This window comes from Haplochromis burtoni, unplaced genomic scaffold, assembly GCF_018398535.1.
Source record: "Haplochromis burtoni strain Fernald_Lab_line unplaced genomic scaffold, NCSU_Asbu1 Contig_58, whole genome shotgun sequence".
NCBI classification, from domain to species: Eukaryota; Metazoa; Chordata; class Actinopteri; order Cichliformes; family Cichlidae; genus Haplochromis; species Haplochromis burtoni.
The window spans coordinates 247938-269889 of NW_024582419.1; the positions used below are offsets into that span (position 1 = coordinate 247938).

A 21952-nucleotide genomic window follows, 5' to 3' on the forward strand; every position below is an offset into this window, starting at 1 on the left:
AACATACTTCCCCTCAAGTTAAAACCTTCATTCCCCCCTACCAGAAATCGATCCTTTTTGCTGTAGTTCCTGCTTTCTAAAAACTTTTCCAGCATTTTGAAGGCTCCGTACAGCTGTTATTACAGATGTACAGCCAGCTCTTTCTGTGGTTTCTGGCGGTCCAGCAGAGAAGCATCATTTGTTGAGTGATGACCTTTAGCAAGTGGAAGTCTAGGGCTTGGGTGATCTTGCTGCCAAATCTTTTTTTTTCATGCCTCAGTGAGACATTACCTAAACAAAGCCCAGAAATTCAAGATGAACTTGCTACATATGAAAAATCTTTCCGCCAGCATAGGCTGTGCTTTTTTCTCACTGCCAGATGTAAATTATCATCATGTAAATAAAGAAATAGAAGGATCCTGCAGCTCTCTTAAAGTCTTTACTTGAAAGCTTTGCGGAGGATAGGATATCTAGTAGAAAACATTTAGGGAACCATTTATGTTTAGTATCCTTTCACAGAACTGCCCTCTGCTTATGTGTACAGATACAGTCAGAGACAGACTTCCAGTTAGTGGACATGTAAACATGTAACGTAATGGACAAATTACTAAAATAAGGTAATCGAGATTCTGCTGGCTCCGAGGTCGGCTTAGTCATATTTCCTCATTATTTAGGGAACTGAGAATTGTGAGGCAGAGTGAGGTTTTGTTTGTTGCGCTGGTTACCACTAGAGGTCAGTAGAGGTATGCTGATTCTCAGTGCTGAGCCGTCATTGATACTTGATACTTATGAACAATATTAAGTGACTTAAAAAAATAACTCTTTTTAACACAAGTATTTTTTATTATAGTCTCTTGAATCAATCATTGGTTTGCTGGAGGCATCAGTGTCTCTTTGACTCGTAAGTAAATTAGATGGTCTGCTTTAAATTTGATTTAGGTTTCCAACTACAGAATCTTTTTCAGATGTCTTTCAAACAAGCAAGGTTGGTTTCTACAAAGCAGTCTGCTACACCAGCACTAACACATGCAATGAAACTATAAGTGGAATCAGTTTCCTCACAGCAGGCTTCATATTCAGTTTTCCTCATGCAGATGACTTCCAATTTGACTGAATGACTGCAGCAACGACACAGGAAGCTCTGAGGCTCGTAAGAGTGAGTGCAAAGGCAAGTTGTTGGCGTCTTGTTGCTCTTGCATCTTTGTGCTGTGACACTGAAAACTTAGTTACTGTAGGTCTGTCACTGAAGCTGCCCAGTTTAAATTGAAATGAGAAATACACAAATTTTGCTTGTCAGGCCTCAGAAAAAAATCAGTTTTGATTCCTGAAATTTAACAACTGAGCTTTTCAACATATCGGTGCAATATAGGGAAAAATCACGTTTCCTTTATCTGATCCAATAATGCAAAATAGGTAATGTTACCTGTTAAGAGGTGAGCAGATTGTCAATGAATTAGTTGCTCGTCTTGCTCAACATCCATCACGATTCACAAGTTGTTACCTGTAAAACTATGAATGTGACTTTGATCTTGAGCACAGTTTGGATGAATTAGGTGGTTAGTGTGTTTGTTTCACTGAAATCTCACTAATACTGTAGGAGGAGTGGCGGTTCTTGTAAATTGTAGACAGATGCAGGGAGGTCCCACCCTAGAACAAACTAATCGGTCCATCAGCCGGATGAGCTGAAAACATTAAGACATTAAGTGCTTCACAGATACACATGTGTACTATATTCTGCTATATATTCAACTTTATCCTTTACCAAACACAGCTACAGTCAAAGACTGTAGCTCAGGTGGTAGAGCAGGTCAGCTACTAACTGGAAGGTTGGTGGTTTGATCCCAGTCTGCTCCAGTCTGCATGCCAAATATCCTTGATCAAGATACTAACCCCATGTTGCTTTCTGATGCATCCATCGGAGTGAGAATGTGTATGAAGCACTTAATAGCTTATAAAAAAAGTGCCTGTGTGAATGGGTGAATGAATTAGTTGTATAAAGTGCTTTGAGTGGTCAAATAGAGTAGAAAAGGACTATATAAGAACCAGTCCATATAAAGATATAGACTTTATTATTTATTCCCGTTTAACTGCCCATTAAAGCAAATATCTAATCAATCAATATCATGGCAGCAAGTCGGTGACATGATCAAGACGAGCTGGTGAAATTCAAACTGAGCATCAGAATGAAGAAAGACGGTTTAAGTGACTTTGAACGTGGCATGGTTGTTGGTGCCAGACAGCCTGGTGTGAGTATTTCAGAAACTGCTCATCTATTCATATCTACAGGGATTTTCCCACACTGCTGTCTTTGGGGTTTACAGTCTGAAAAAGAGAAAATATCCAGTGAGCAGCAAATCTCGGGGTAAAAAAATATCTCTTTGATGTCAGAGGTCAAAGGTGAATGGCCAGACTGCTTTGGGCTGATAGGAAGGCAACGGTAACTCAAATAAGCAGAAGACCACACTGGGTGCTGTCAGCTAAGAACAGGAAACCGAGGCTGCCCACACAGGCTCACCAGAACTGCACATTAGAAGACTGGAAAAAACATTGCCTGATCTGATGAGTCTTGATTTCTGCTGAGACACTGGGTGGATAACACACCACGTCACATATCTCATATTCACCTCAAACTGGTGTCTTTAACGTGAAAATGAGTTCACTGCAGTGCGCTGTATCGTGCAACCGAAATCCTTAAAAAGTCCAGTGGAATGTGTGTTAAAGTTGAGTGTGCATTACCTAAACTAGACAATCTGGTCTGTCTGATCTTGTGAAAAAGTGATTTCAGTGAATGAAGTGCGTACGAACATGTTAAAACACAAACACCGTATAGTTGTTTATTTTCACGACAAATAAATAAGAAACAGACAAAAATGTGCAAAAAAACTTTTCCAAACATATATAAATACTCTGCTCAACATAAATGTATATATTATATATTATATATTAACTTCTTTCTCTTACAGGCTTGATTCTCGCTGTTGTAAAAGCGCCTGCATACGACCGACATAACATAGTGTAATATAAGTCAGAAAAACACCAGCCTTTATAATCACAGCATAGCTCGAGTTTCTTTGCCTCCTTACAGAGCTGTGATAGTTTTGATCTTTTTTAGTCCCATCACTGGGGCAAGACTCTGTTTTTTTAAGAGGTTTCTACAGCGTAGTGCAGCACAGGGTGTTTACAAGTGCTAAACACAGGAAATTTCCACAATTTTGTTGCATCATTGATCAGTATGGTGGATGTCAGTAGTGTTTGGGCAGTGCAATAAAACCTGTGTCACACTCGAAGTGTAATCAGCCTATCTTGACAGTTTCATTTTACCCTTCGCTGCCTTTCTCCTCTTGGTAAGCGTATGCATCGATATTTGTGTATTAGGTTCCTCCCTTGCCCCACATAAGTCTCTCAGTGGACCCAGACTGATGCCGTGGCCTTGTTACAAGCAGGACCAGCAGAGGAGTTAGCTGGAACAGAGCTCACTTCCTCACTCTGCTGGCGATGAACACTGATCTGGCTGCTCATACTCCGGGAAAAACTTCCAGAAAGTCTGCCTAAACAATATCCCAAAAAGTCAGAGGAGTTGGTTGAGCTTCACTGCTTGTTATCGAGAGTGCACCGCCTCTGCAGCTTCATGTGGCGCTGGCTAACCTGGTGGCCCTCCGAGTTCGGACATTTGGCTTGATTTGCACAGGAGCAGTTAAGCACGGGGTGCAGTTGCCGAGTCCATGTCAGCTGGAAGAATATACACAAAGCATATTAAAGTCAAGCACTAATCCTATAGTTCACATGCTGAATTTTCTAAGGTTACGAATGGTACCTGAGATCTGAGGACATGCAGCTCGTTGTGAGCTTTGGTATACTTCTTCTCCAGTTCCAGATATTTGCCCTTAAGCTTCTCCCGGTCTCTGCGCTCCTTCCGAAAGTCTTCCTTAAAGACTTCAGCCTAAATATGGACGTGAGACAAATAAAAACAGATGTCCATTATGGGTAACTCAACAGTTTGGGCAATTCTTATACACCCCTTACTACATTTAACCTTGGATTTTATAAGATATGGTTTACACATTCATTTAAGTGAGTAAGTGAAAAGCAGCTGAGTGGATTCGAGCTGAAGACACAAATCCCCTTTGGAGGAAGGGGATCTGGTGTAAAACGCTGCCAAAAATCAAACATGCAGGGTGCCTGCTTTGTGGCAAAGTGGCAGCTGAAAGCAGCTATTAGCCAGACTACTACAGAGTGAATTTTATAGGTTTTTTGATTGTTTTTGGACACGGACAAGTAATACCTTTTTCCTTTGTTTTCAGTCTTTATGCTAAGCTAATTCTTGCTGTCACTGTATATTTGTTAAACAGGGTGGCAGCAATCCGAAGGCTACTTTCAACACTAAATGATAGATTCACATAACGACATCATCACCATATCATCTGAATGGAAATTGGTCTATCATGCAAGGCCTGAAGCAACAAATACTGTGACTATGTTCCCAACATTAACCATTTTTTTTCACCAAGGAAGCAAAGAAAAACATCACACACATGAAGAAAAAGCACTCACTTGATGTTTCCAGATGTCTAGTGTTTCATTGTCCACTCCAAGGGACTGAGAAGCCTGAAGCGCCTCCTTTAAGGCCTGCACAGACACATTGAAGCCACTGTTAGAGCGTTTTTACTGCGAGGGTTAGAATGAGACTTCCTTTTCATCAGTGAATATCAGAGAAAGCCTGATGCCTCACCTTGTTCAGTCGTCTGATCTCCTCGTGTTGATGCTGCCCTTTGCGGGTCAGGGCGCTGTTCTGCGCTCGCAGCTCTTTTACTTCTTTCTGTGCTTCGAGCTTCTCAGAGCTGGCATCACCCTCTTCCGTCTGTGAAAAAGCATCCCATGAGGGAACCGTTAGCGCTCAGATCAAACGACTTAATCTATCAAAGAGCGGTCGGCGCATTTACCTGTGCGCTCTCTTTTCCTTTGATCACCTTGAGCTTCAGTCGGTTTAACGTGACGTGCTTTCCTTCTTCCTCTTCAAAGCGATCACACTGCTGTAATGCTTTTAACTCCTCGACCTGGACATTGGGTGCAGAACGCAGACAACACTTAAATGATAAACAAGTGCGATAATAAACCGACACGAGCTGAAAAACAACATTAAAGGATGTGAACTTGCTCCTTTCTTACCTTCTCTTTGTAGTAGTGCACCATGGTTCGGTACTCTTTTGCCCATTTCTCATTAATAGAAAGAAGCTGAGTAAAAACAGAAAGACTGTGAACCTTTAAACGTGCATACACGGGTCATAGGATGAATACACAGAAAGTCTGAGAAGTACTCACCTCGTTCTTTTGCTCTTCTAAGATAAGAATCTGTGTTTTCATGTTGACATCACTTTTGTGAGAGGACCCTTGCAGCTGAGGCACATAAAAGAGAGAAAAACAGGAACTACTCAAATGTGGCACGCAGTAAATCCATCAACAGCCAAATGCCTGCGACTCTGGGAAATTATGCAACACGACTCCCTCTACCAACTTCCTTTTACACATTTTTGGAAGTTTTGCTTCACACTGCTTCCAGTAACCCAACGAATATCATCATTCAGTTGTGGTCAGGCAATCAAAAAGTGGTGGTTCTCTGTTCTTTTGTTACCTGTGTGTTTTCCAGCTTCACAGACGGGTGTAGTTCTTCCCCAGTATTGCACCAAAACTCATACCTGAAAAACAAATGATTTGCATCACGTTCCTCCATAAAAACTGACTCCAATTTTCACATAAGTGCTGCTGTGATGTGTCTCACCTGTCTATATTTGGCAGAGATGGATACAGTCTGTGGGCTTGTCTGTGTTTGTCAGTGTCATTTGACTCTGATGGGTCCACAGGCAGCCTTGCCGTTGAGTTTTCAAGCAGAGACTGTCAAAAAAAGAAAAAGTCAAGGACATAAGGACTTACTCAGTTGTATATAGCATTTGTATTCTATTTTTTATCTTATTGTATATTTTATTCTACTGTATATAGTATTTTATTTTATTCTATTCTGTACAGTTGTGTACTGTATTTATTCTTATTGTATTCTAATTTTTGCTTCATAACTTTTGCACTGTCCACTTCCTGCTGTGACAAAACAAATTTCCCACGTGTGGGACTAATAAAGGTTATCTTATCTTATCTTATAAGTTTTATATGAAATTAATAATACTAATAATTTAAAAAAACGGTTCTTCTATTGTAAGAATAAGTACGCCAGCATAGATGTATTTACATTAGGATGGCCTAAAATGAGTTTTTCTTCTGACATAACACCCCAGTGTAGAAACCGATATTTCCACAGGTTCAGCAGTTTCATTTGACATCAATGCAAATTCCCAAAGATATCAACATAAATGAATATTACAAGTATTTCTGCTTTTGTCTCAGAAAACGATTAATCAGTCATTACTAATAACAATTCAATTACTCAAAGAGTGTGTTGCAGCCTTGACGTAGTCACTGTGCTCCACGGAGATACTGTGCTGCAGTGAGCTCAGTTTGTTTGTAATGGCACAAAGTGACACTTGACTCATACCCACAAAGGATGTCGATTATCTATACCCCGCGCTGTCACGTGGTTACCCGACCTCAGCTTGCACGTTCCTCGGTAAATCATCAATATTTAAACTGCCTTTAAAAACCTCTGAGGAGCTAACATGTTTATCAGGACAAGATGTCCAAGTTGATATAAAAGCCTATTGAACTCCTCCTGCTCTGAGTCCAGGTCAGTGTTCTGTACGAAGCAAAACTTTTTTTTATTTTTTTAAGTAGAAGGTCAGAGTTGTTCGATAATAACATAAACAAAAGCAGCGAAATGTAAAAAGCAGCAGACTCACCATACTGCGTTTCGGAGGCGTCTTCAGAGTGTGCAGACCCGACTAAAAAACATGTGAATTGAAGCGACGCGACCGGCTCGCCTCTCAGTTATACCGAGGATCCCCTGTGACGTGGGAAAACCCTGACTGTCCAATCAGCTGCCGGGATTCCCTCCCCGGTCCCGTGCAGTCAGAATGAGTTGAGCGACTGACCGACTTTGTCGAAGGAAAGGAAAGTACAAGCAGTTAATCAACGCCTCGAGCGGTAATAGACGATGTGTTTATGGTATGAATCGATGACTAAGACAAAAAAAAAAAATCTGCTGTTGCACTGCAAAAGATGGCAAATCTTTATTTACGTTTTTTTAACCGAGAGAATATTTTTCTAGCATTTAAACACCAAGCTAACATTTACTGTATTTACAGAGATAGTTTTTCTTTATATAAAAAAGCATGTATAATGTACAAAAACTCAGTTAATTAATTCATGAATTAATTATTCTACCCATTGGGACAACACATTACTAGGTGTAAAACAAAACAAAATAAAATAAAATAAAATAAAATAACACTATTGATAGCTATAGATTTATAGCTTTTATAACTTTATTTGTGTGTCTATTAACAAAAACATAAAAAAAAATTACTTTGTTTACTATATATGTTATACCTCAAGGTTAAAGTTCATATCCTAATTCATGTGAATGAAATTTTGAAACCATATGAAAAATTATAATGATACCAAGTAATATTGTAAGAGATTCTGACTCTTGATTTTTTACAGTGGACAGCCTCCAGTTTCAGCTGTGTGAACTCATCTGTATGCTGAGTATTTTTTTTTCTTTACTTCCTGGGTGGTTAAACTGCAGCCGCTTAAAAGCCCGACCAGCTTTCAGAACCACTAGTATCGAAATGAAACTGTCCAAAAAAATGCAAAACTTATGGCCTGCGGGTTATGGGAAAATCACACATCTCGCAGGCTTATCATTTACACAATCTCTTGACAGTCTGTTCTGAAAGGTGTTGACTCAGAGCGGGCTTATTTCAGGGAAGAAAGAGAGGGGAAAATACGCCACTGCTCCTCCTCCAGTAACCGGCACTCAGCGCGGGGGACTCAACCCAGAGCTAATTATTTATTATTTCTTATGGAAACCTGTGTGATTTATTCCCACATATAGGACACGCCATCCTTTTCTGCTTTAGGAGACTGGTTTCATGATCAGCACATTTTAATTAGAGATGATGTTACCAAACAGACACAGACATGTAATTCCTCAGTGCCCTTTTTCACATCAAGATATTTGTTTTTCTTTTGTTGAAGTGGGAGCTTCCACTCCTATTAAATATAGCCAATGGTGGGGACGTTCCAGCATGGCATTATGTGATATCCCGCACTCCACCAAAACAACCATTAATTTTTGTAGCCTAGGACATTTTTTGATATTTCCACCTGAAAAAAATAAGAAATAAAAAAAAAGAAATCCCCAGATTTTGCCAGTAAGACCAAAAATAGCCAACTCTCGACTCTATGGGTGAAAGAAACTCAAGAGAGATTATACAAGTCTGTTCCCATATATAAATGAATATAGCTACCGTCACATCATCATCATCATTGCTTTGCAGACCTGATTTGAAGCCCAAACCTGAGACCTCTACTTTCTGTGATATCCAAGGAAAGTGTGGATTTCAGAAGTCGACCAATGGTGCATTCTCAAGTGGTAGTGATTTGTCTATGATAGGGTGTGCTTGCCCTAAAGTGCTTACACTTGAAAACAGTGAGTGAGATCAGAAAGTCACTCAGAAAGTTTTCACTGAAGTCACAGAGTAAGAAATACAAAGCTGCTTTCCTATAGATTTCAATATACATATATATATATATATGTATACATGTGTGTGTGTGTGTGTGTGTGTTTGAGCCACAGGAATCACCTCCTGCTGGTAATGGGAAAGACTGCAGATCTAAAGCGCTTCTGCTGTCATCTTTTATCTACAGTCTATGTACACTGCACTCGCATGCCTCAGTTGTACTCTGCTGCAGACAGCTGGAAACCCAAGCAGACCCTAGAAGACTCACGTAGACGTTTTATGTGGTAACAATTTGTTAATTACATGGAGCCCCTCATTTAAATTGGGCCTGTTTTCTCTCCTTTTTTTATTCTAAGTTGAACTATAATTTACAAAATTAACTTGCGTTGAGGAAAATGTCCAACTAGTGACCAAGCAAATAAGGTTTTTTTTTTTTTTTTTAGCATAGACTCTTTTTGGAACTGTAAGACCCTCCCTCTACAGGCCAATAGGTACAGTGCAGCTTCAAGGCACTTCCACATTGGCTTTACTTCTCAGATTTTGAGGCCTTATCCATCATTTACATATTTTCTACATACATCAGACAAGAAACTAATTATTCAGAGAAAACCTCATAAATACCAATACCAATACATTATCCTATTAAGCTTTTATCTTGCCTGTTCTATAGCAGGCACGATAAATGGAGCCTTACTTATATAACACCTTTCTACTTAACTTGAATGTCTTTGAGGTACTACTTTAGGTACTCTCTACCTCACCCAATCACGCACGCATTTATGCCTAAGTGCTTTATAACATTCACACACACTTACATGGATTCAACAGGGGCAAATCAGGGTTCACTATCTTGCCCAAGCAGACTTCAATACATGAACTTGAAGAGCTGGAGATCAAACACTGACCTTCTGACTGCTACACCTCTCTCTAAACCACCTGAGCCATACACATTTATTATCATGGTGTGTTTGGGTCATTTATAAAGAAAATGCTATCTTGACTTTGTACTATTTGGACACAAGCTACATGTTAAAAGTGTTGGAAATGTTTTGCAACCTAAAGTTATATCACCATGTGGAGATGAGATTTAAAAAACACTAACAAAAATGTTAATTTTTACTTCTGTGTAATTAAAACTGTTATTTGGAAAATAATATAGAGAGTATATGTAGGCTTAGCAAACACTGATGTTACTAGACAACAATTAATTGTTCCAAAAAAGAGAAATTCCTGTCTTAAAATGCTTATATATATATATACATATTATACTTAAGTTGGCCCCTTACTTATACCAATTATTCATGCCACATAGCCATTTAATTGCTGTAATTTGGTTGAGACTTTTGTCCAATGCAATGCACAAGGAAAAAAACAGAGCACGTGCACACACGGAAAGACAGCACATTAGTTGGATTTAAATGCTTGTGCTTTAGGCAACAGCTCATCCACCCTGGAGGTTGCAGTATTAGGCCCAGGCTGTAACTGTTAAACACTCATCAGTATCTGTTCTCTGTTCTAACATAATTAAATGTGGCATCGATAGTGATGCTTTCATTAGTGTATAATCACCTGCAATTACAAATTAAATTAAAACGAAGGCTTATGTCTTGACAAGGTGCAAATCCTTGTTCACAGTGTGTATATTTGCTCCAGTGTTAATACAGTAACCAAAGGCCCAGAATAACCAACTGTAGCCTCTTTAGACTGGTTTGCAAAAGCCAGTTAGATCCCACAGACTCAATTGTTAAAATGTCCAGCATTAGAGCAGACATAAACTTCTCATTCTGGTACAAAAGTTGAGCTTTTTAATACTTCTAATACCTAAACTTGTGCATTGTTAGACATGTGGCTTGACTTTGACATTGCTAATTTGAATCACTAAACATTTTAACCAGGTTTTCTTTTTCTTTTTTGTTGTTGTTGGTTCAGTTTGGAACCTCTGCATCAAATCAGGAAGTTATCATGTATCGTGACTTAACAACCTGTCATGCACAGATGTTTTATATTGCTGAGACCATACTGAAAAAGCAGTCTAATGCTAAATTCAGTGCTAAAAAGTATAATGTTTAAAGTAAGCATGGTAAAGCGTCATAGTTGCTGCCTGCAGGAGTTGAAAGATTTTTCTAAAAACATTCCCAGTTCATCAGGGAAATTCACTTCATTCAGGGAATGTGATTGGCCTCTGGTTACTCATGTACTTTGCTTAAATGCTTTAAAAAAATGTCAAGCATTAACATCACTTTGTTTGGTTGCTCAGTCGGTGATACTGTACATTTTCTACTCTAGTAAAACCTTTAACCCCTCCCCCAAAAAACTCAGTCCATATTTGTCCACATTCCTGGACCCAAGAAGGATTTGGAAAGGTTTATACCCACTAAGAAGTACTAAGTACTTTCTTGAAATGTCTATGGAGGGCGCACCATGAATAAGCTGGGAAGTAGCAGTCAGCGGAGCAGGTAATGTACTGACTGTCAGGGGGCTGGCAGGGTCTGCTGGGTTTTTAGAAAACTTCAATCCAGCTTACTTGAATAAAAAGCCCGTTTTAGATAAATATGTGGAAATGTCACAAAATGACCTTGAAGGTTTCGCTGTCACCACAATAACACTTTGCCACTGTCCTAAAAGTGCCACACAAAGATTATTATTAGTGTGATTGTGCGAATGGCAACAACAGTGACTCAAATCGTGACAATGTTTACCGACATTACAGTACTTGTCACAGTACCCCATGTTGTGGTTTTACACAAGGGGCCTTCTTCATATTACACCTGTGCAGTGAGAACCCCGAACGCCTCTTCCCAGCACCAATACAGCCCATTTACGGTACGTGTGACACAGCAGCTATACGCTAGAAAGGAAAGAGGAGGTTTTACTCTGCTCGAGGAGCCTCCCTCTTCCTGCCACAAGAGTATCACTCACACAAATATGTCTAACTCTGCTCTTTAAGATCCTGTCACAGATCTTTGGTTCACACGCGAAACAGATAAGGCTCTTTGTGGCGTACACCTACGAATTAAAAACCCAAAACGGGTTTGATCTTGTTCTGGAACACTTTCTCTTGTGATCAGTGGTTTAGCAGGTTTGCATAATTGCACACGTGTTAGTGTAACCTTTGCTATCGGTTTCAGATGAAAGAAAAAAGAAAACAAACGCAGTGTTTAGATGAAAAAGTGGAAAGATAAAGCCACAGTTAGCTAAGCAAATATTGCTTGTTGTCAGAGACTTCTTTCCATAAAATCCCGATGACTTCACAGAAAGTTACTGACGCTGAATTTGAACTTACTCAGCCTGTTCGCTTTTTAGGTTTTGTTTCAGGTTTCCAAAATCAGAGCTGAGGCTTTCATATGTGCTGCTTGAGGCGTGGAAACAGACTTTTTTCTGATAAATTATTTAACCAAACATAACTGCATGACCTGCTCATCAAAGGCGTAGCTTGTTTTCAAGTATATATTTCAGCTGACCTAAATTTTCACCTGATCCCTCTAAAAAAAAAAAAACGAAACAAAAAAAGACTGAATAACAAATATTTTTTTTAGATATTATTAGTGAAACCCATTTATAAGCAGATAATTATAGTTTTAGAAATAAAACGCCCTTCAGTCACAGTCACAGAGTTTTTATACACTATAGAAATCAAGATTTAGAGTTAAAAAACAAGGAAAAAGGAAATGCACAATCTTTCTGGGCTTAATAAAACATGTCTTAAAATTAGGTAAATACAAGTTCAGACTAACAAAAGCATGAAATATTACACAGTGTCATTAGCTCGAAGAAAACCAAAGCCAAAATGCAGAAAGTTTCTGAAAAACTAATTACACCTTTACCACATAAGCAAAAGTTCAGGTTTCCAATCAATCAGTTTCCAGTTTCTCCAGCAGTGATGGCACTTAGTCTAAGGTCAAGTTGTGCGATACTCAGAGAAACTGAACAAAATAAGCCCAAGAGCTACACCTCAGACTCTACAGGCCTCAGTTAACTTTAACTGATGTTAAATGTTAAAGTTCATGACAGCATAACTAGAAAAACACTGAACAAGTACGGCTTGTCTGACAGGGTTACCGGGAAAAAGCCTCTTCTTTCTAAAAACAATAGAACAATGACCTTTATATCAAAGTATATAGTATATCAAAGTAATCCTGCATCAAATATGAAGCTATCTGTCCAATAAGCTAAAGCTTGGCCCAGATTGTGCCATGAAATAGGGCAATGATCACAGCACAGCAGTAAATCTACAACTGAATGGCTGAAAGAAAAAGATGAGAATTCATCTACTGCAATCTACTGAAAGTACTGAAATATCCCAGTAAAGAACAGTGGGCCTAAATTCCATCGCAATAATGTGAAAGACTGATAAAGTTACACAAAAAAAAATGTACCTCATGCTACTTCAAGTTGTTGCTAAAGGAGGTTTTACAAGTGACTGATTCATGGGCTATGCTTGCACACTGTTTCTTGGCTATGTTTTTGTTAAATAAATAATGACACCGTGTAAAATGTCATGTTTGTAGTTCCCCCAGGTTGTATTTACCTAATTGTAAGTCTGGCTAAGAACCAGTTGGTTTTGTTTTATCTCTTAATACATAAAACATTGGAACTGATGGAGAGCGTGCTTTCTTTTTACTATGACTGTATGTATACTTTTACTGAAAATGATTTGTTGACTATTGCAGACCACTGACGGTGACATAGGAAGATCCTCAATAAGGTGTAGTTTCAGTTCATGTTTTCTGAGTTCCCGTCAGTCTTTTCTATAGTTTGCATTTTGTCCTGTCTACCTGTGCTTTTCTTTTTCTTTTCTCTTTCCCTTTGCCCGAAAGTTCATGGTAGACGGCTGATCCTCCCTGTCCCTGGTTCTGCTGGAGGTTTCTTCCCATTAAAAGGGAGTTTTTTTTCTTTATAGCTCAGGGTTTGCTCATAGGGGATCATCTTCTTGTGATTTCTCTGTAATACTGTAGGGTCTTTACCTTACAGTCTAAAGCACCTTGAGGTGACTGTTGATGTGATTTGGCGCAATATAAATAACACTGAACTGAACAGAACTGTAGCTTAGTGGTAGACCGTAATGAAATGAATAGCTTAACTTTTTACCATGAAATTAACTACTGAAACTACAAAATTTGCTAATTATTTCCTCTATCATTGCATTTCTCCTGTAAGTGAACCTCTTTTAAACCGCCCTGTTCTCTTTTTTCTTTTCCTCTAACCCTTTTGCAGGCATGCTCAGTCACTAGAAAAACAAACAAAGTACTGGTTTTACTGTCATGGTTTACTGGAACACAAAGAATTTGAGGAACATTAATTGCGCATGTGCTTTTCTTACTGTGACATGTTGAAATGTGTGCTATAAGAAAGGACTGTGCATTCCTCAATCAGCCACCCACACAGAAACAGTGCTATGGTGGATGAATGTAGTGAATCTGCATGTAAAGAAGAATCACAAAGGTAAAGGCCAACTGGCAAAACCCTTTGAAAGTAGCTCCAAAACACACATGCATTAAGACAGTTTTGTCCACTTCGCAACAATAAACTGGGCTTTATTTAACCTATTTAGCTCATCAATTGATCTGGATACAAGAAGAAAAAAAAACGTTGTATTATATGTGCATTATTTGACATGACAAGACTGGTTTCATTCATCTACTGAAAGAGGGAACCATACATATCAGTGGGGCATTGTCACTGCTTATGGTCCAGTATACATATAAGATGCTGTGTCCAAATTAACCCCTTAATGCCTAGTGTATCATATTTGATACATACAGTTTTTTGAAAGTTTTTGGGACTTCGACATAATCAGTGTGAATTTCCTCCCCTGAAAAACCTAAATAAATTGCACAATATATTTTTAAGCAATCAAAAAACCCCAAAACAAAACAGATAAGCAAATATGATACAAATTAAATGTCACATATGGAAATTGAAATGTGATTCAATTTTTAAACAATTAAATAAAATTAAACAAAAGAAGGTTAAATAAACAATATTTTCAGAAAAATGTTATTTTCTGGCAATTATTTCATGATTCAGGTTTTAAAGGGTTAAATGCTGCAAACACTTCTGGTCCATGTTGACACTGACTGCATCATTATTTAGTCATCGTTGGTCAAACCAGTGTGCTCATCTGCTCTATTGACACTGTTATTATCAAGCCATCTGTGGATTTAGTTTAGATCGTTACAACTTTTAATAAAAGTTTAACTGCTTTCACTTTCACCCTCTAGCACTAATTATGATAGAACGACCTTTAGATAAATCCACCTGACATTTAAGCCAAGGAGCTGCTTTTACTAGGTGAGTCAACTGCTAAAATAGGGTAAGCAGCTAATCTTATCTGGACGGGTGTGTTATGGAAGCCAGTGTTAGATGAACAGGCCTTGACATGGCTTAGCTCATTGATGTGAACGTTTTTCAAGCATCTGTCACAAGAATAAATGAACTTCCAGAGAAATGCAGAATAAAAGCTTTTGGTTGTTTAAATACAGTAATGAGTAAATCAAAAGTCTTGAGTCACCCCACATTTCTTTATATTTTATATTTTGTTGGAAAAATGGGAAATTGCTGCTGTTATTAAAATATGTGCAAACATGCATGAAAATAGAGTGTATAAGGCAAGAGTTTGTACAATTCTAATGACCATGAAAGTCTATATTTTCTTGCCATTCCTTGAAGTAGTCTTGAGGAATAGTTCTCTAGGCTTCTTGGAGGATTTTTAAAGCTTTTCTTTGGATGTTGGCTGCCTTCTGTTCTGTCGAGATGATCCCACTCTGCTTTAATATGTTGAGATTCTGGCTCTGGGGAGATCAATCCATACTTGTTGAAATGAAGCCCCAAACCATGACAGAGACTCCATGGTGTTTTATAGATGGCTTTAGACACTCACTGTTGTACATCCTCGACACATGCTGACAATGTGAACAAAAAAACGTCAAATTTGCATTCGTCACCCCATAAGAACTGTTGCGACAGATTTTCAGTCCAGACTTTAAACAACAAAGACATGATGTGTTTGCACTTTACTGGATTCAAATGTGATTACATAACAATCATTATTACACTGAAATACAAATAAAGTTTACAACCTTGTGTCTTAACATTTTATTTTGAAAATAAAGCATATTCTGTGACCAGGAGATAGCAGCCTTCATACTCAGTGTGTTTAATTTAAAAAAAAAGAAAGAAAAGAAAAAAAAGTTTCACATCAGATCCCACAAAATGAAAAACAATATTTTCATAATGTGATGTATTACAGATGTTCATTTCAAAAACATATTTCACATATATGTGAAAAAAAATACTCAGTTTATTTAAAAATTGAAAAGGAAACAAGAGAAAGGTTTCTGTGGCTGAATGCTACTATGTCGTGTCTGATATAATCAGACTTGTTCACCAGCAGGTTTTACATGCTATCTGTGGTTTGGAGCCGCATTCTTGAATCCGAGATCTGTTTGAACACAATCCAGGATAATAACGAGAGGTCAGTCGTGCTTTGTGAGGACACACACAAACAGGTCGTCAGTTCCTTTGTAATGCACATGTACTTACTCAGGCACGTCTTTGCAGCTGTATGTTATCCCTGTATGCAGCGCTTTCTTTAATTTCTGCAGGGATGCATTTTTGCAGTTTGATCTGAACACATGGAACAGAAGCAGTGAATGTAGGCTCAGTTTTAAAATATTCATGCCCTGATTGGCCATTCTGATGTAAATTAAACAAATAAAGGACAACATTGTGGTGAAAGATTTGCATATAAGAGGAAATCTTACTTGGCATTCTTCTGTATGACCATAACAACATTCAGGCTCCTGACCTTAGGGGCTTTAAACCTCGTCACCTCAACTTTTGCAAAAGTACTGAAGAGTGAAAAAAAACAACAACCCAAAATTCAAACCACAACCGTAAGACCACTTAAAATTAACTTGACGAGTGAGATGGATTTTAAAAATGCTGCTCTTAAGATGAGGAACTGAGTCTGTGACTGCTACCTGCAAGCTGCCATCTTCAAAGCAGCTCTGATGAATCAAGACATTGATAAAACAGTTAGACAGAATCAGTCTGCTATCACTTTGTGACTAAATGAGGCCAATTTGGCAATCTGTTTGTGATTCATTGATGAAAACCACAAATCTGTTACCATCTGTTGCAATTTTGTTGCTGTCGGCGCACATAGAATTTTACGTTAGACAACAATTCAGACCCAGTGTTTTGTGTTTTTTTTTTATAAATTTACCGGTATATTATTTGATTTTGTGTTATTCATGGTTTTGGTTCTTATTCTTAATCTCTCTGTGTTATATTTTTTGTTTCCAGTCTTTAGCTTTTTGTTACGGTGCCTTCCCCATGTTCCATGTGTTCTCTATGTTCCCTGTCTCCCCGGTCAGTCATGTCTCCATGTGGCTGTATCCCAATTCAGGGTCTGCAGCCTTAAAGTACGCATTTCAAGGCCGATTATGTCACAGCGGCGTGCCGAAGCCTGTCCCAATTCAAAGGCTGCTCGAAATGCGGCCCTGAAATGCGTCCTTCATTTCCCTGAATTTTAAGGCTGTGGCAGTGTAGACTTCATGGCCCAACATATCCCAGAATGCATAGCGCGGCGGTGCGTGTGGATAATTTTGCCGGAAAAAAACGGCGGATGAGGGGCGGCCGAAGAACTTTAAGTAAGTACTGAATATTATGTCACTTATTTATGTGCAAATGTTTAATAACGAAGAACATTAAAACATTACTGTTGGCCACATGTCGGCAAAGTTATGTGACATTAGTGACGTTTGTACTAACTTGGTTTTAAAGTCTTTACTTTAAAACATACGCCAATAGCTGAGCTTAATCCTACAGAGAATGATCAAAGCTCATGTAGAAAGAAACAAACAAATGTACAAAATATGTTCTCCTTCATTTCTGTCAAACAAAGCTGTATGACACGTTTCCAGCTGTTAGCATCATGGTTGCTAGGCAACCTGGGCAGCGCAACGGAGGCTAGACCGTCCCATTTCACAAGCCTCGCACTTCCGGCCTTAGCGGTCTTTGAGTACGCGGCCCTTGAGGATCGTTGAGGCTGCGTTCTTTAAGGCTGCAGACCCTGAATTGGGATACAGCCATTGTAAACTGTGGGTCTTTGTGAATGTCTCACACTTCCTGTTTTAATTTGACTGTCTCATGTCCCATGCTCAGTGTTTCAGTGTTGCTGCCTCCTTGTCTTGTTTTGTCAGATTAGTCCCAGCTGTGTTTCCCTCCTGTTTCCCATTCCCTCATTACTCCCTTGTGTATTTAAGCCCTGTGTTTCTCTCTGCCCGGTTTTGTGTCGTTTCCTCATGTTGCTGTGTGTCTCTCCCACAGGCCTCGTTTCCCTGAGTGGTTTTAGTTTGCTTCCTGTTTAGGTTATGTTTTGTGTTTTTTACGCTCAGATGTTCGCAGCAAATAAAGCTGCCTCTTTGAGTTTATCCCCGTGTGCGCTGAATTCTGCTTTTGGGTCCACATCTTGCCTGCTACAGCATTAACCTTGACAGAACTACTTTAGTTGCAGATTGTTAAAAAACTTTCCAACCTGATTTGGTTTGTAGAACAAGAAAATTTTTTTACAACAACCTTTGACCTTGTGCAAGAAGGACAATAATAACTGTTTTTTTTAAATAGAACTTTTACTCTGCAGTGGCAAGGCAGACATAAAAGTCACTTTTTGCACTTAGTCATTTAAAACAAATATGAAAAAACTGATGAATAAAGAACTAAATACAAAGGCAAGGCAGAGCCTTAAGATTCCTTGAAACTAGGTGCATATGCCAGTGTTACATTAGTGGCTCTCATTAACATTATAATGGAAGACATTTCTTTATTTTTCTCACTAAAAGTCATAAAACTGTGGGAGAAGCAGAAGCAGCTCTACCTTGTAGGATCGAATGGTGTGGTGGTGGACCCGCTTAGCATTGCCGTGACATCACCACAGGCAACATCTGCATACTGTACAGACACACAAAGGGGATTTTGAAGAAACACTTACTCATCTTGTAAGAAAAAACTAAAAAATAACACAAGATTTGGTCCTGAAATTAATGTTAGTTATTTGTCTCTTCCTGTAAAGTGAGGTTTATCAATCAGAAGTCACTATTGATGAGTTAATGGAGCATGGGACATATGAAGTCCCTTATTTTGAGAAATAACTGTACTTAATACTCCACAGATTGATATTATGCAAACATCTTTGTATTCAAAACAGGAAGTATGGGGCTGCAACATATTACTGAGGTTTTACCATTTTAAACTGTCCAAATGTTGTAATAATTTTGAACAAAACAAGTTGTACTACTTTCCAAAGATTTGCTAAGAGTGTCAAGAAATGGTAGATTTAGGTGGCATATGTAACAAATTCCTGGATGAGCCCTCGCTAGTTTTGGGAGAGGTCACTGTTAAGTAGTAGCGGTGTAATCCAGGGAAAAAAAAGCATTTCATTTATAAAAACATTTAATTCTCTCACTTAATTTTATATTTTCCTTACTTTATGGTATTTTTGTGCTTTCTGAATTAATGCCAAAATGAAAAGCTACTTTATTTAAAGCTATGTGGCACTTGCTTTTGCAGCATGCGTCCCATAAGTAAAGGATCTTTACAAATTAATTAAACTCAAATTTATTGCAGTGCAGCATCTCTAGCTGAATGTATTTTTGAATGTATTTTTGGAGGGGTCATTCCCTTTAACAACTGAAATGCTTAACCTTTAATCTCATGGGCTCTTTTGAATGTGTGGGCTGCCACTCACTCAGGAGAGCGCTCCATGGAGACCGACACAAAACCTCATTGACAGACAACGAGACGTGAACATTTCTTTTCTCCAACACCATCACTTATACTCAGGAGGGATTTGCTGCACTCTGCAGTCCACTTGTGTGTTATTTTAAGCAATGCAGGACCTCAGGACTATACTGTTTAACAGAGAGAAAGAAAATGTAGTAAATTCATGTTGAAAACTTACAGCAGCAGAGGCACGAATCCAAAATGAGTCAACAGGGTTGTTTTCACAATTTCTTGGGCAAGCAGTAGTGAAGGTACCTATGACAACAATATGCATATTTGCTTGGGTTAGCTCCTCAAAACAACGTGCAATAATGAACTTCAGTGTCCCTCTAATAATTCAATATTAATTTTAATTTGCCAATTGGTGTAGTTCCAGATTTCCCTTGTAGGTCTGGTGCTAGTAACAATACATAAAAATAAAATAAAAAACAGAGGCTGTCAGGATGCTAAATTCACTCCCCGCTATCACCCACCCCCCAAACATACAAACTCTGACTCACCACCATTGCCCTTTCACTGACTACCCCACAGACACTTGCACATGCACCTGCCCACAATCATTCAATCACTATGATTGTGTTGGACACTGCTGTTTAAACACTTGTATAGTATTGTATTTTGTTGTACATAAGACACACTGTGTGTGTGTGTGTGTGTGTGTGTGTGTGTGTGTGTGTGTGTGTTGTGTGTGTGTGTGTGTGTGTGTGTGTGTGTGTGTGTGTGTTTTTGTGTGTGTGTATATTATGTATGTATATATATGTATATAGATAGATAGATGGATAGATGGATAGATAGATGTTTGACTTTGACAAGTGGCAAGTTTAAGAAATTCTCCTCAAAAACCATGACTTGACTCCTGGTATGTAAATGTAACAACAAATCATGTCTTGCAAGATGATTTACATATACTTTTAGATTCTAGCATGATTTAAATAAACAACTGTCAGTGCTCTTTTGCCGGTGTCTAGATTTTTATAGCGCTTAAATAAAAAACTGTGATTCTTATCTACTGCTTTGAGAGTGTTACCATTGCTGCCTTTTTTTCCACACCAGGTCAGACCATTCAGGGCATATCCCAACACAGTGTCCTCCAAAGTGACAAAACAATCTTTTCTCTTCTCAGTGAAACCATGGACCACAACCTTGGTTTTGCTCCAGAACATCATCTAACCCACAAACACAGATATTTATGTATTGTTAAACAGATCATGAATGATTGTGAGAGATGAGATGATTGAGATGGTGTAATCATTGATTATTACTTTGTTGCACTGAGGTTTGAAGGGGGCTGCAGCAATCAGAGGATCATAAGCTTGCACTGGAATGTTACATGGATCCTTGTTCACATAGGCCTGCTCAAAGGCACCCCATAGCCTTTGACAGTCATATCTAAAAACAATAAATAACGTTTTTTAATGTTTAGGTGTATTTTGTTTTAAAGAAATGCTAAATATGCAAAATATTGTATCGCGTTTACATAACTCTTATATATTTGTTGTTTATGGCAGTTTATGGCAGGGAAATTGCCATGGGGTTAGACTCTGGACACTGACTGTGCACTTCTTAATGTCATGTTTTTAGTGAAGCACTTTGTAACTTTTTTTCTTTTAAAGCAAAATTCAAATATCCCAGAAGGAAACAGGCAAAAACACCTGACAGATATGTTCATAGTTCACATCTCCGTCTAGGTACTATAGGTGCAGTGGTATACATCATTTTTGATACTAATGACATGAAAACCAGCTGAGCAGACATCAGCAGATCAATCACTGACTATAATACCAATCCTGCTGTTAAGCAAAGCAGCCTTGCCACTTCATGAGTTCAAATGTAGTTAGTGCTGTATTTGCCAAAAATGCTTAAACATGCAAAGATGCAAGTGCACATGTACACATTCATTAATTACTCATTCATCATTTAGATTTGAAGCTGAAGCCCCATTTCTCTTTACAAAAATAATGAAAAGTGTAAATAAAGAAAATGCTGAAATACCATTACTTACTGATTGAACTTCTTACACCTAGACAAAAATGTAGATTTAGGGTCACTTTCGTTTGTTTGTAGAACTGGTCCCAACACCGAACCAATGATTACAATAGAAAGGACAATGATACCACTTAATATGCGTTTCCATGAACGAGGAGTCTCCTCTTGCTCTTGCTCTAGCTCTAGCTCTAGCTCTAGCTCTTGCTTTTGCTCTTGCTCTTGCTCTTGCTCTTGCTCTTGCTCTTGCTCTTGTTTTTGCTCTTGCTTTTGCTCTTGCTCCTGCTCCATTTGTAATGCTTAAAAAGTTGGAAAAATTTAGCTTTCTGGAGAAGTCTGCTTCACAAAATGTTGTTTACTTTCACTATCACCTGAAGTTGGGCATCTATTTATGGAGATGCAGAATGACTGTGCACACACAAACTATTCAGGCTCTGTCCAATCAGAAGTCTTGTCCACTCATAATGGAGAAAAAGGTGCAAAGGGGTTAAATGTATCAAGTTCTGATGGACCCAAAAGTCAGTCGGATTATTTTGTGTATATAAGTGTGTGTGTATGTGTGTATATATATATATATA

General features: G+C 38.5%; 1 protein-coding gene and 1 pseudogene across 1 annotated transcript; both read right to left on the bottom strand.

The window, feature by feature from the left end:
• Nucleotides 1-3197: 3197 nt before the first annotated feature.
• On the bottom strand, nucleotides 3198-7022 carry LOC102303316 (TNFAIP3-interacting protein 1). The gene is made up of 10 exons (XM_005922596.3): nucleotides 6822-7022; nucleotides 5756-5868; nucleotides 5609-5672; nucleotides 5299-5373; nucleotides 5146-5211; nucleotides 4920-5033; nucleotides 4709-4837; nucleotides 4531-4605; nucleotides 3794-3919; nucleotides 3198-3708 (listed from the first exon to the last, which is right to left on the bottom strand). Exons 1-10 carry the CDS (start codon nucleotides 6822-6824, stop codon nucleotides 3568-3570), a joined length of 906 nt encoding a protein of 301 aa, XP_005922658.1. The 5' UTR covers nucleotides 6825-7022; the 3' UTR covers nucleotides 3198-3567.
• An 8906-nt stretch (nucleotides 7023-15928) lies between these two features.
• Nucleotides 15929-21665, bottom strand: LOC102306692 (annotated as a pseudogene).
• Nucleotides 21666-21952: the final 287 nt, after the last annotated feature.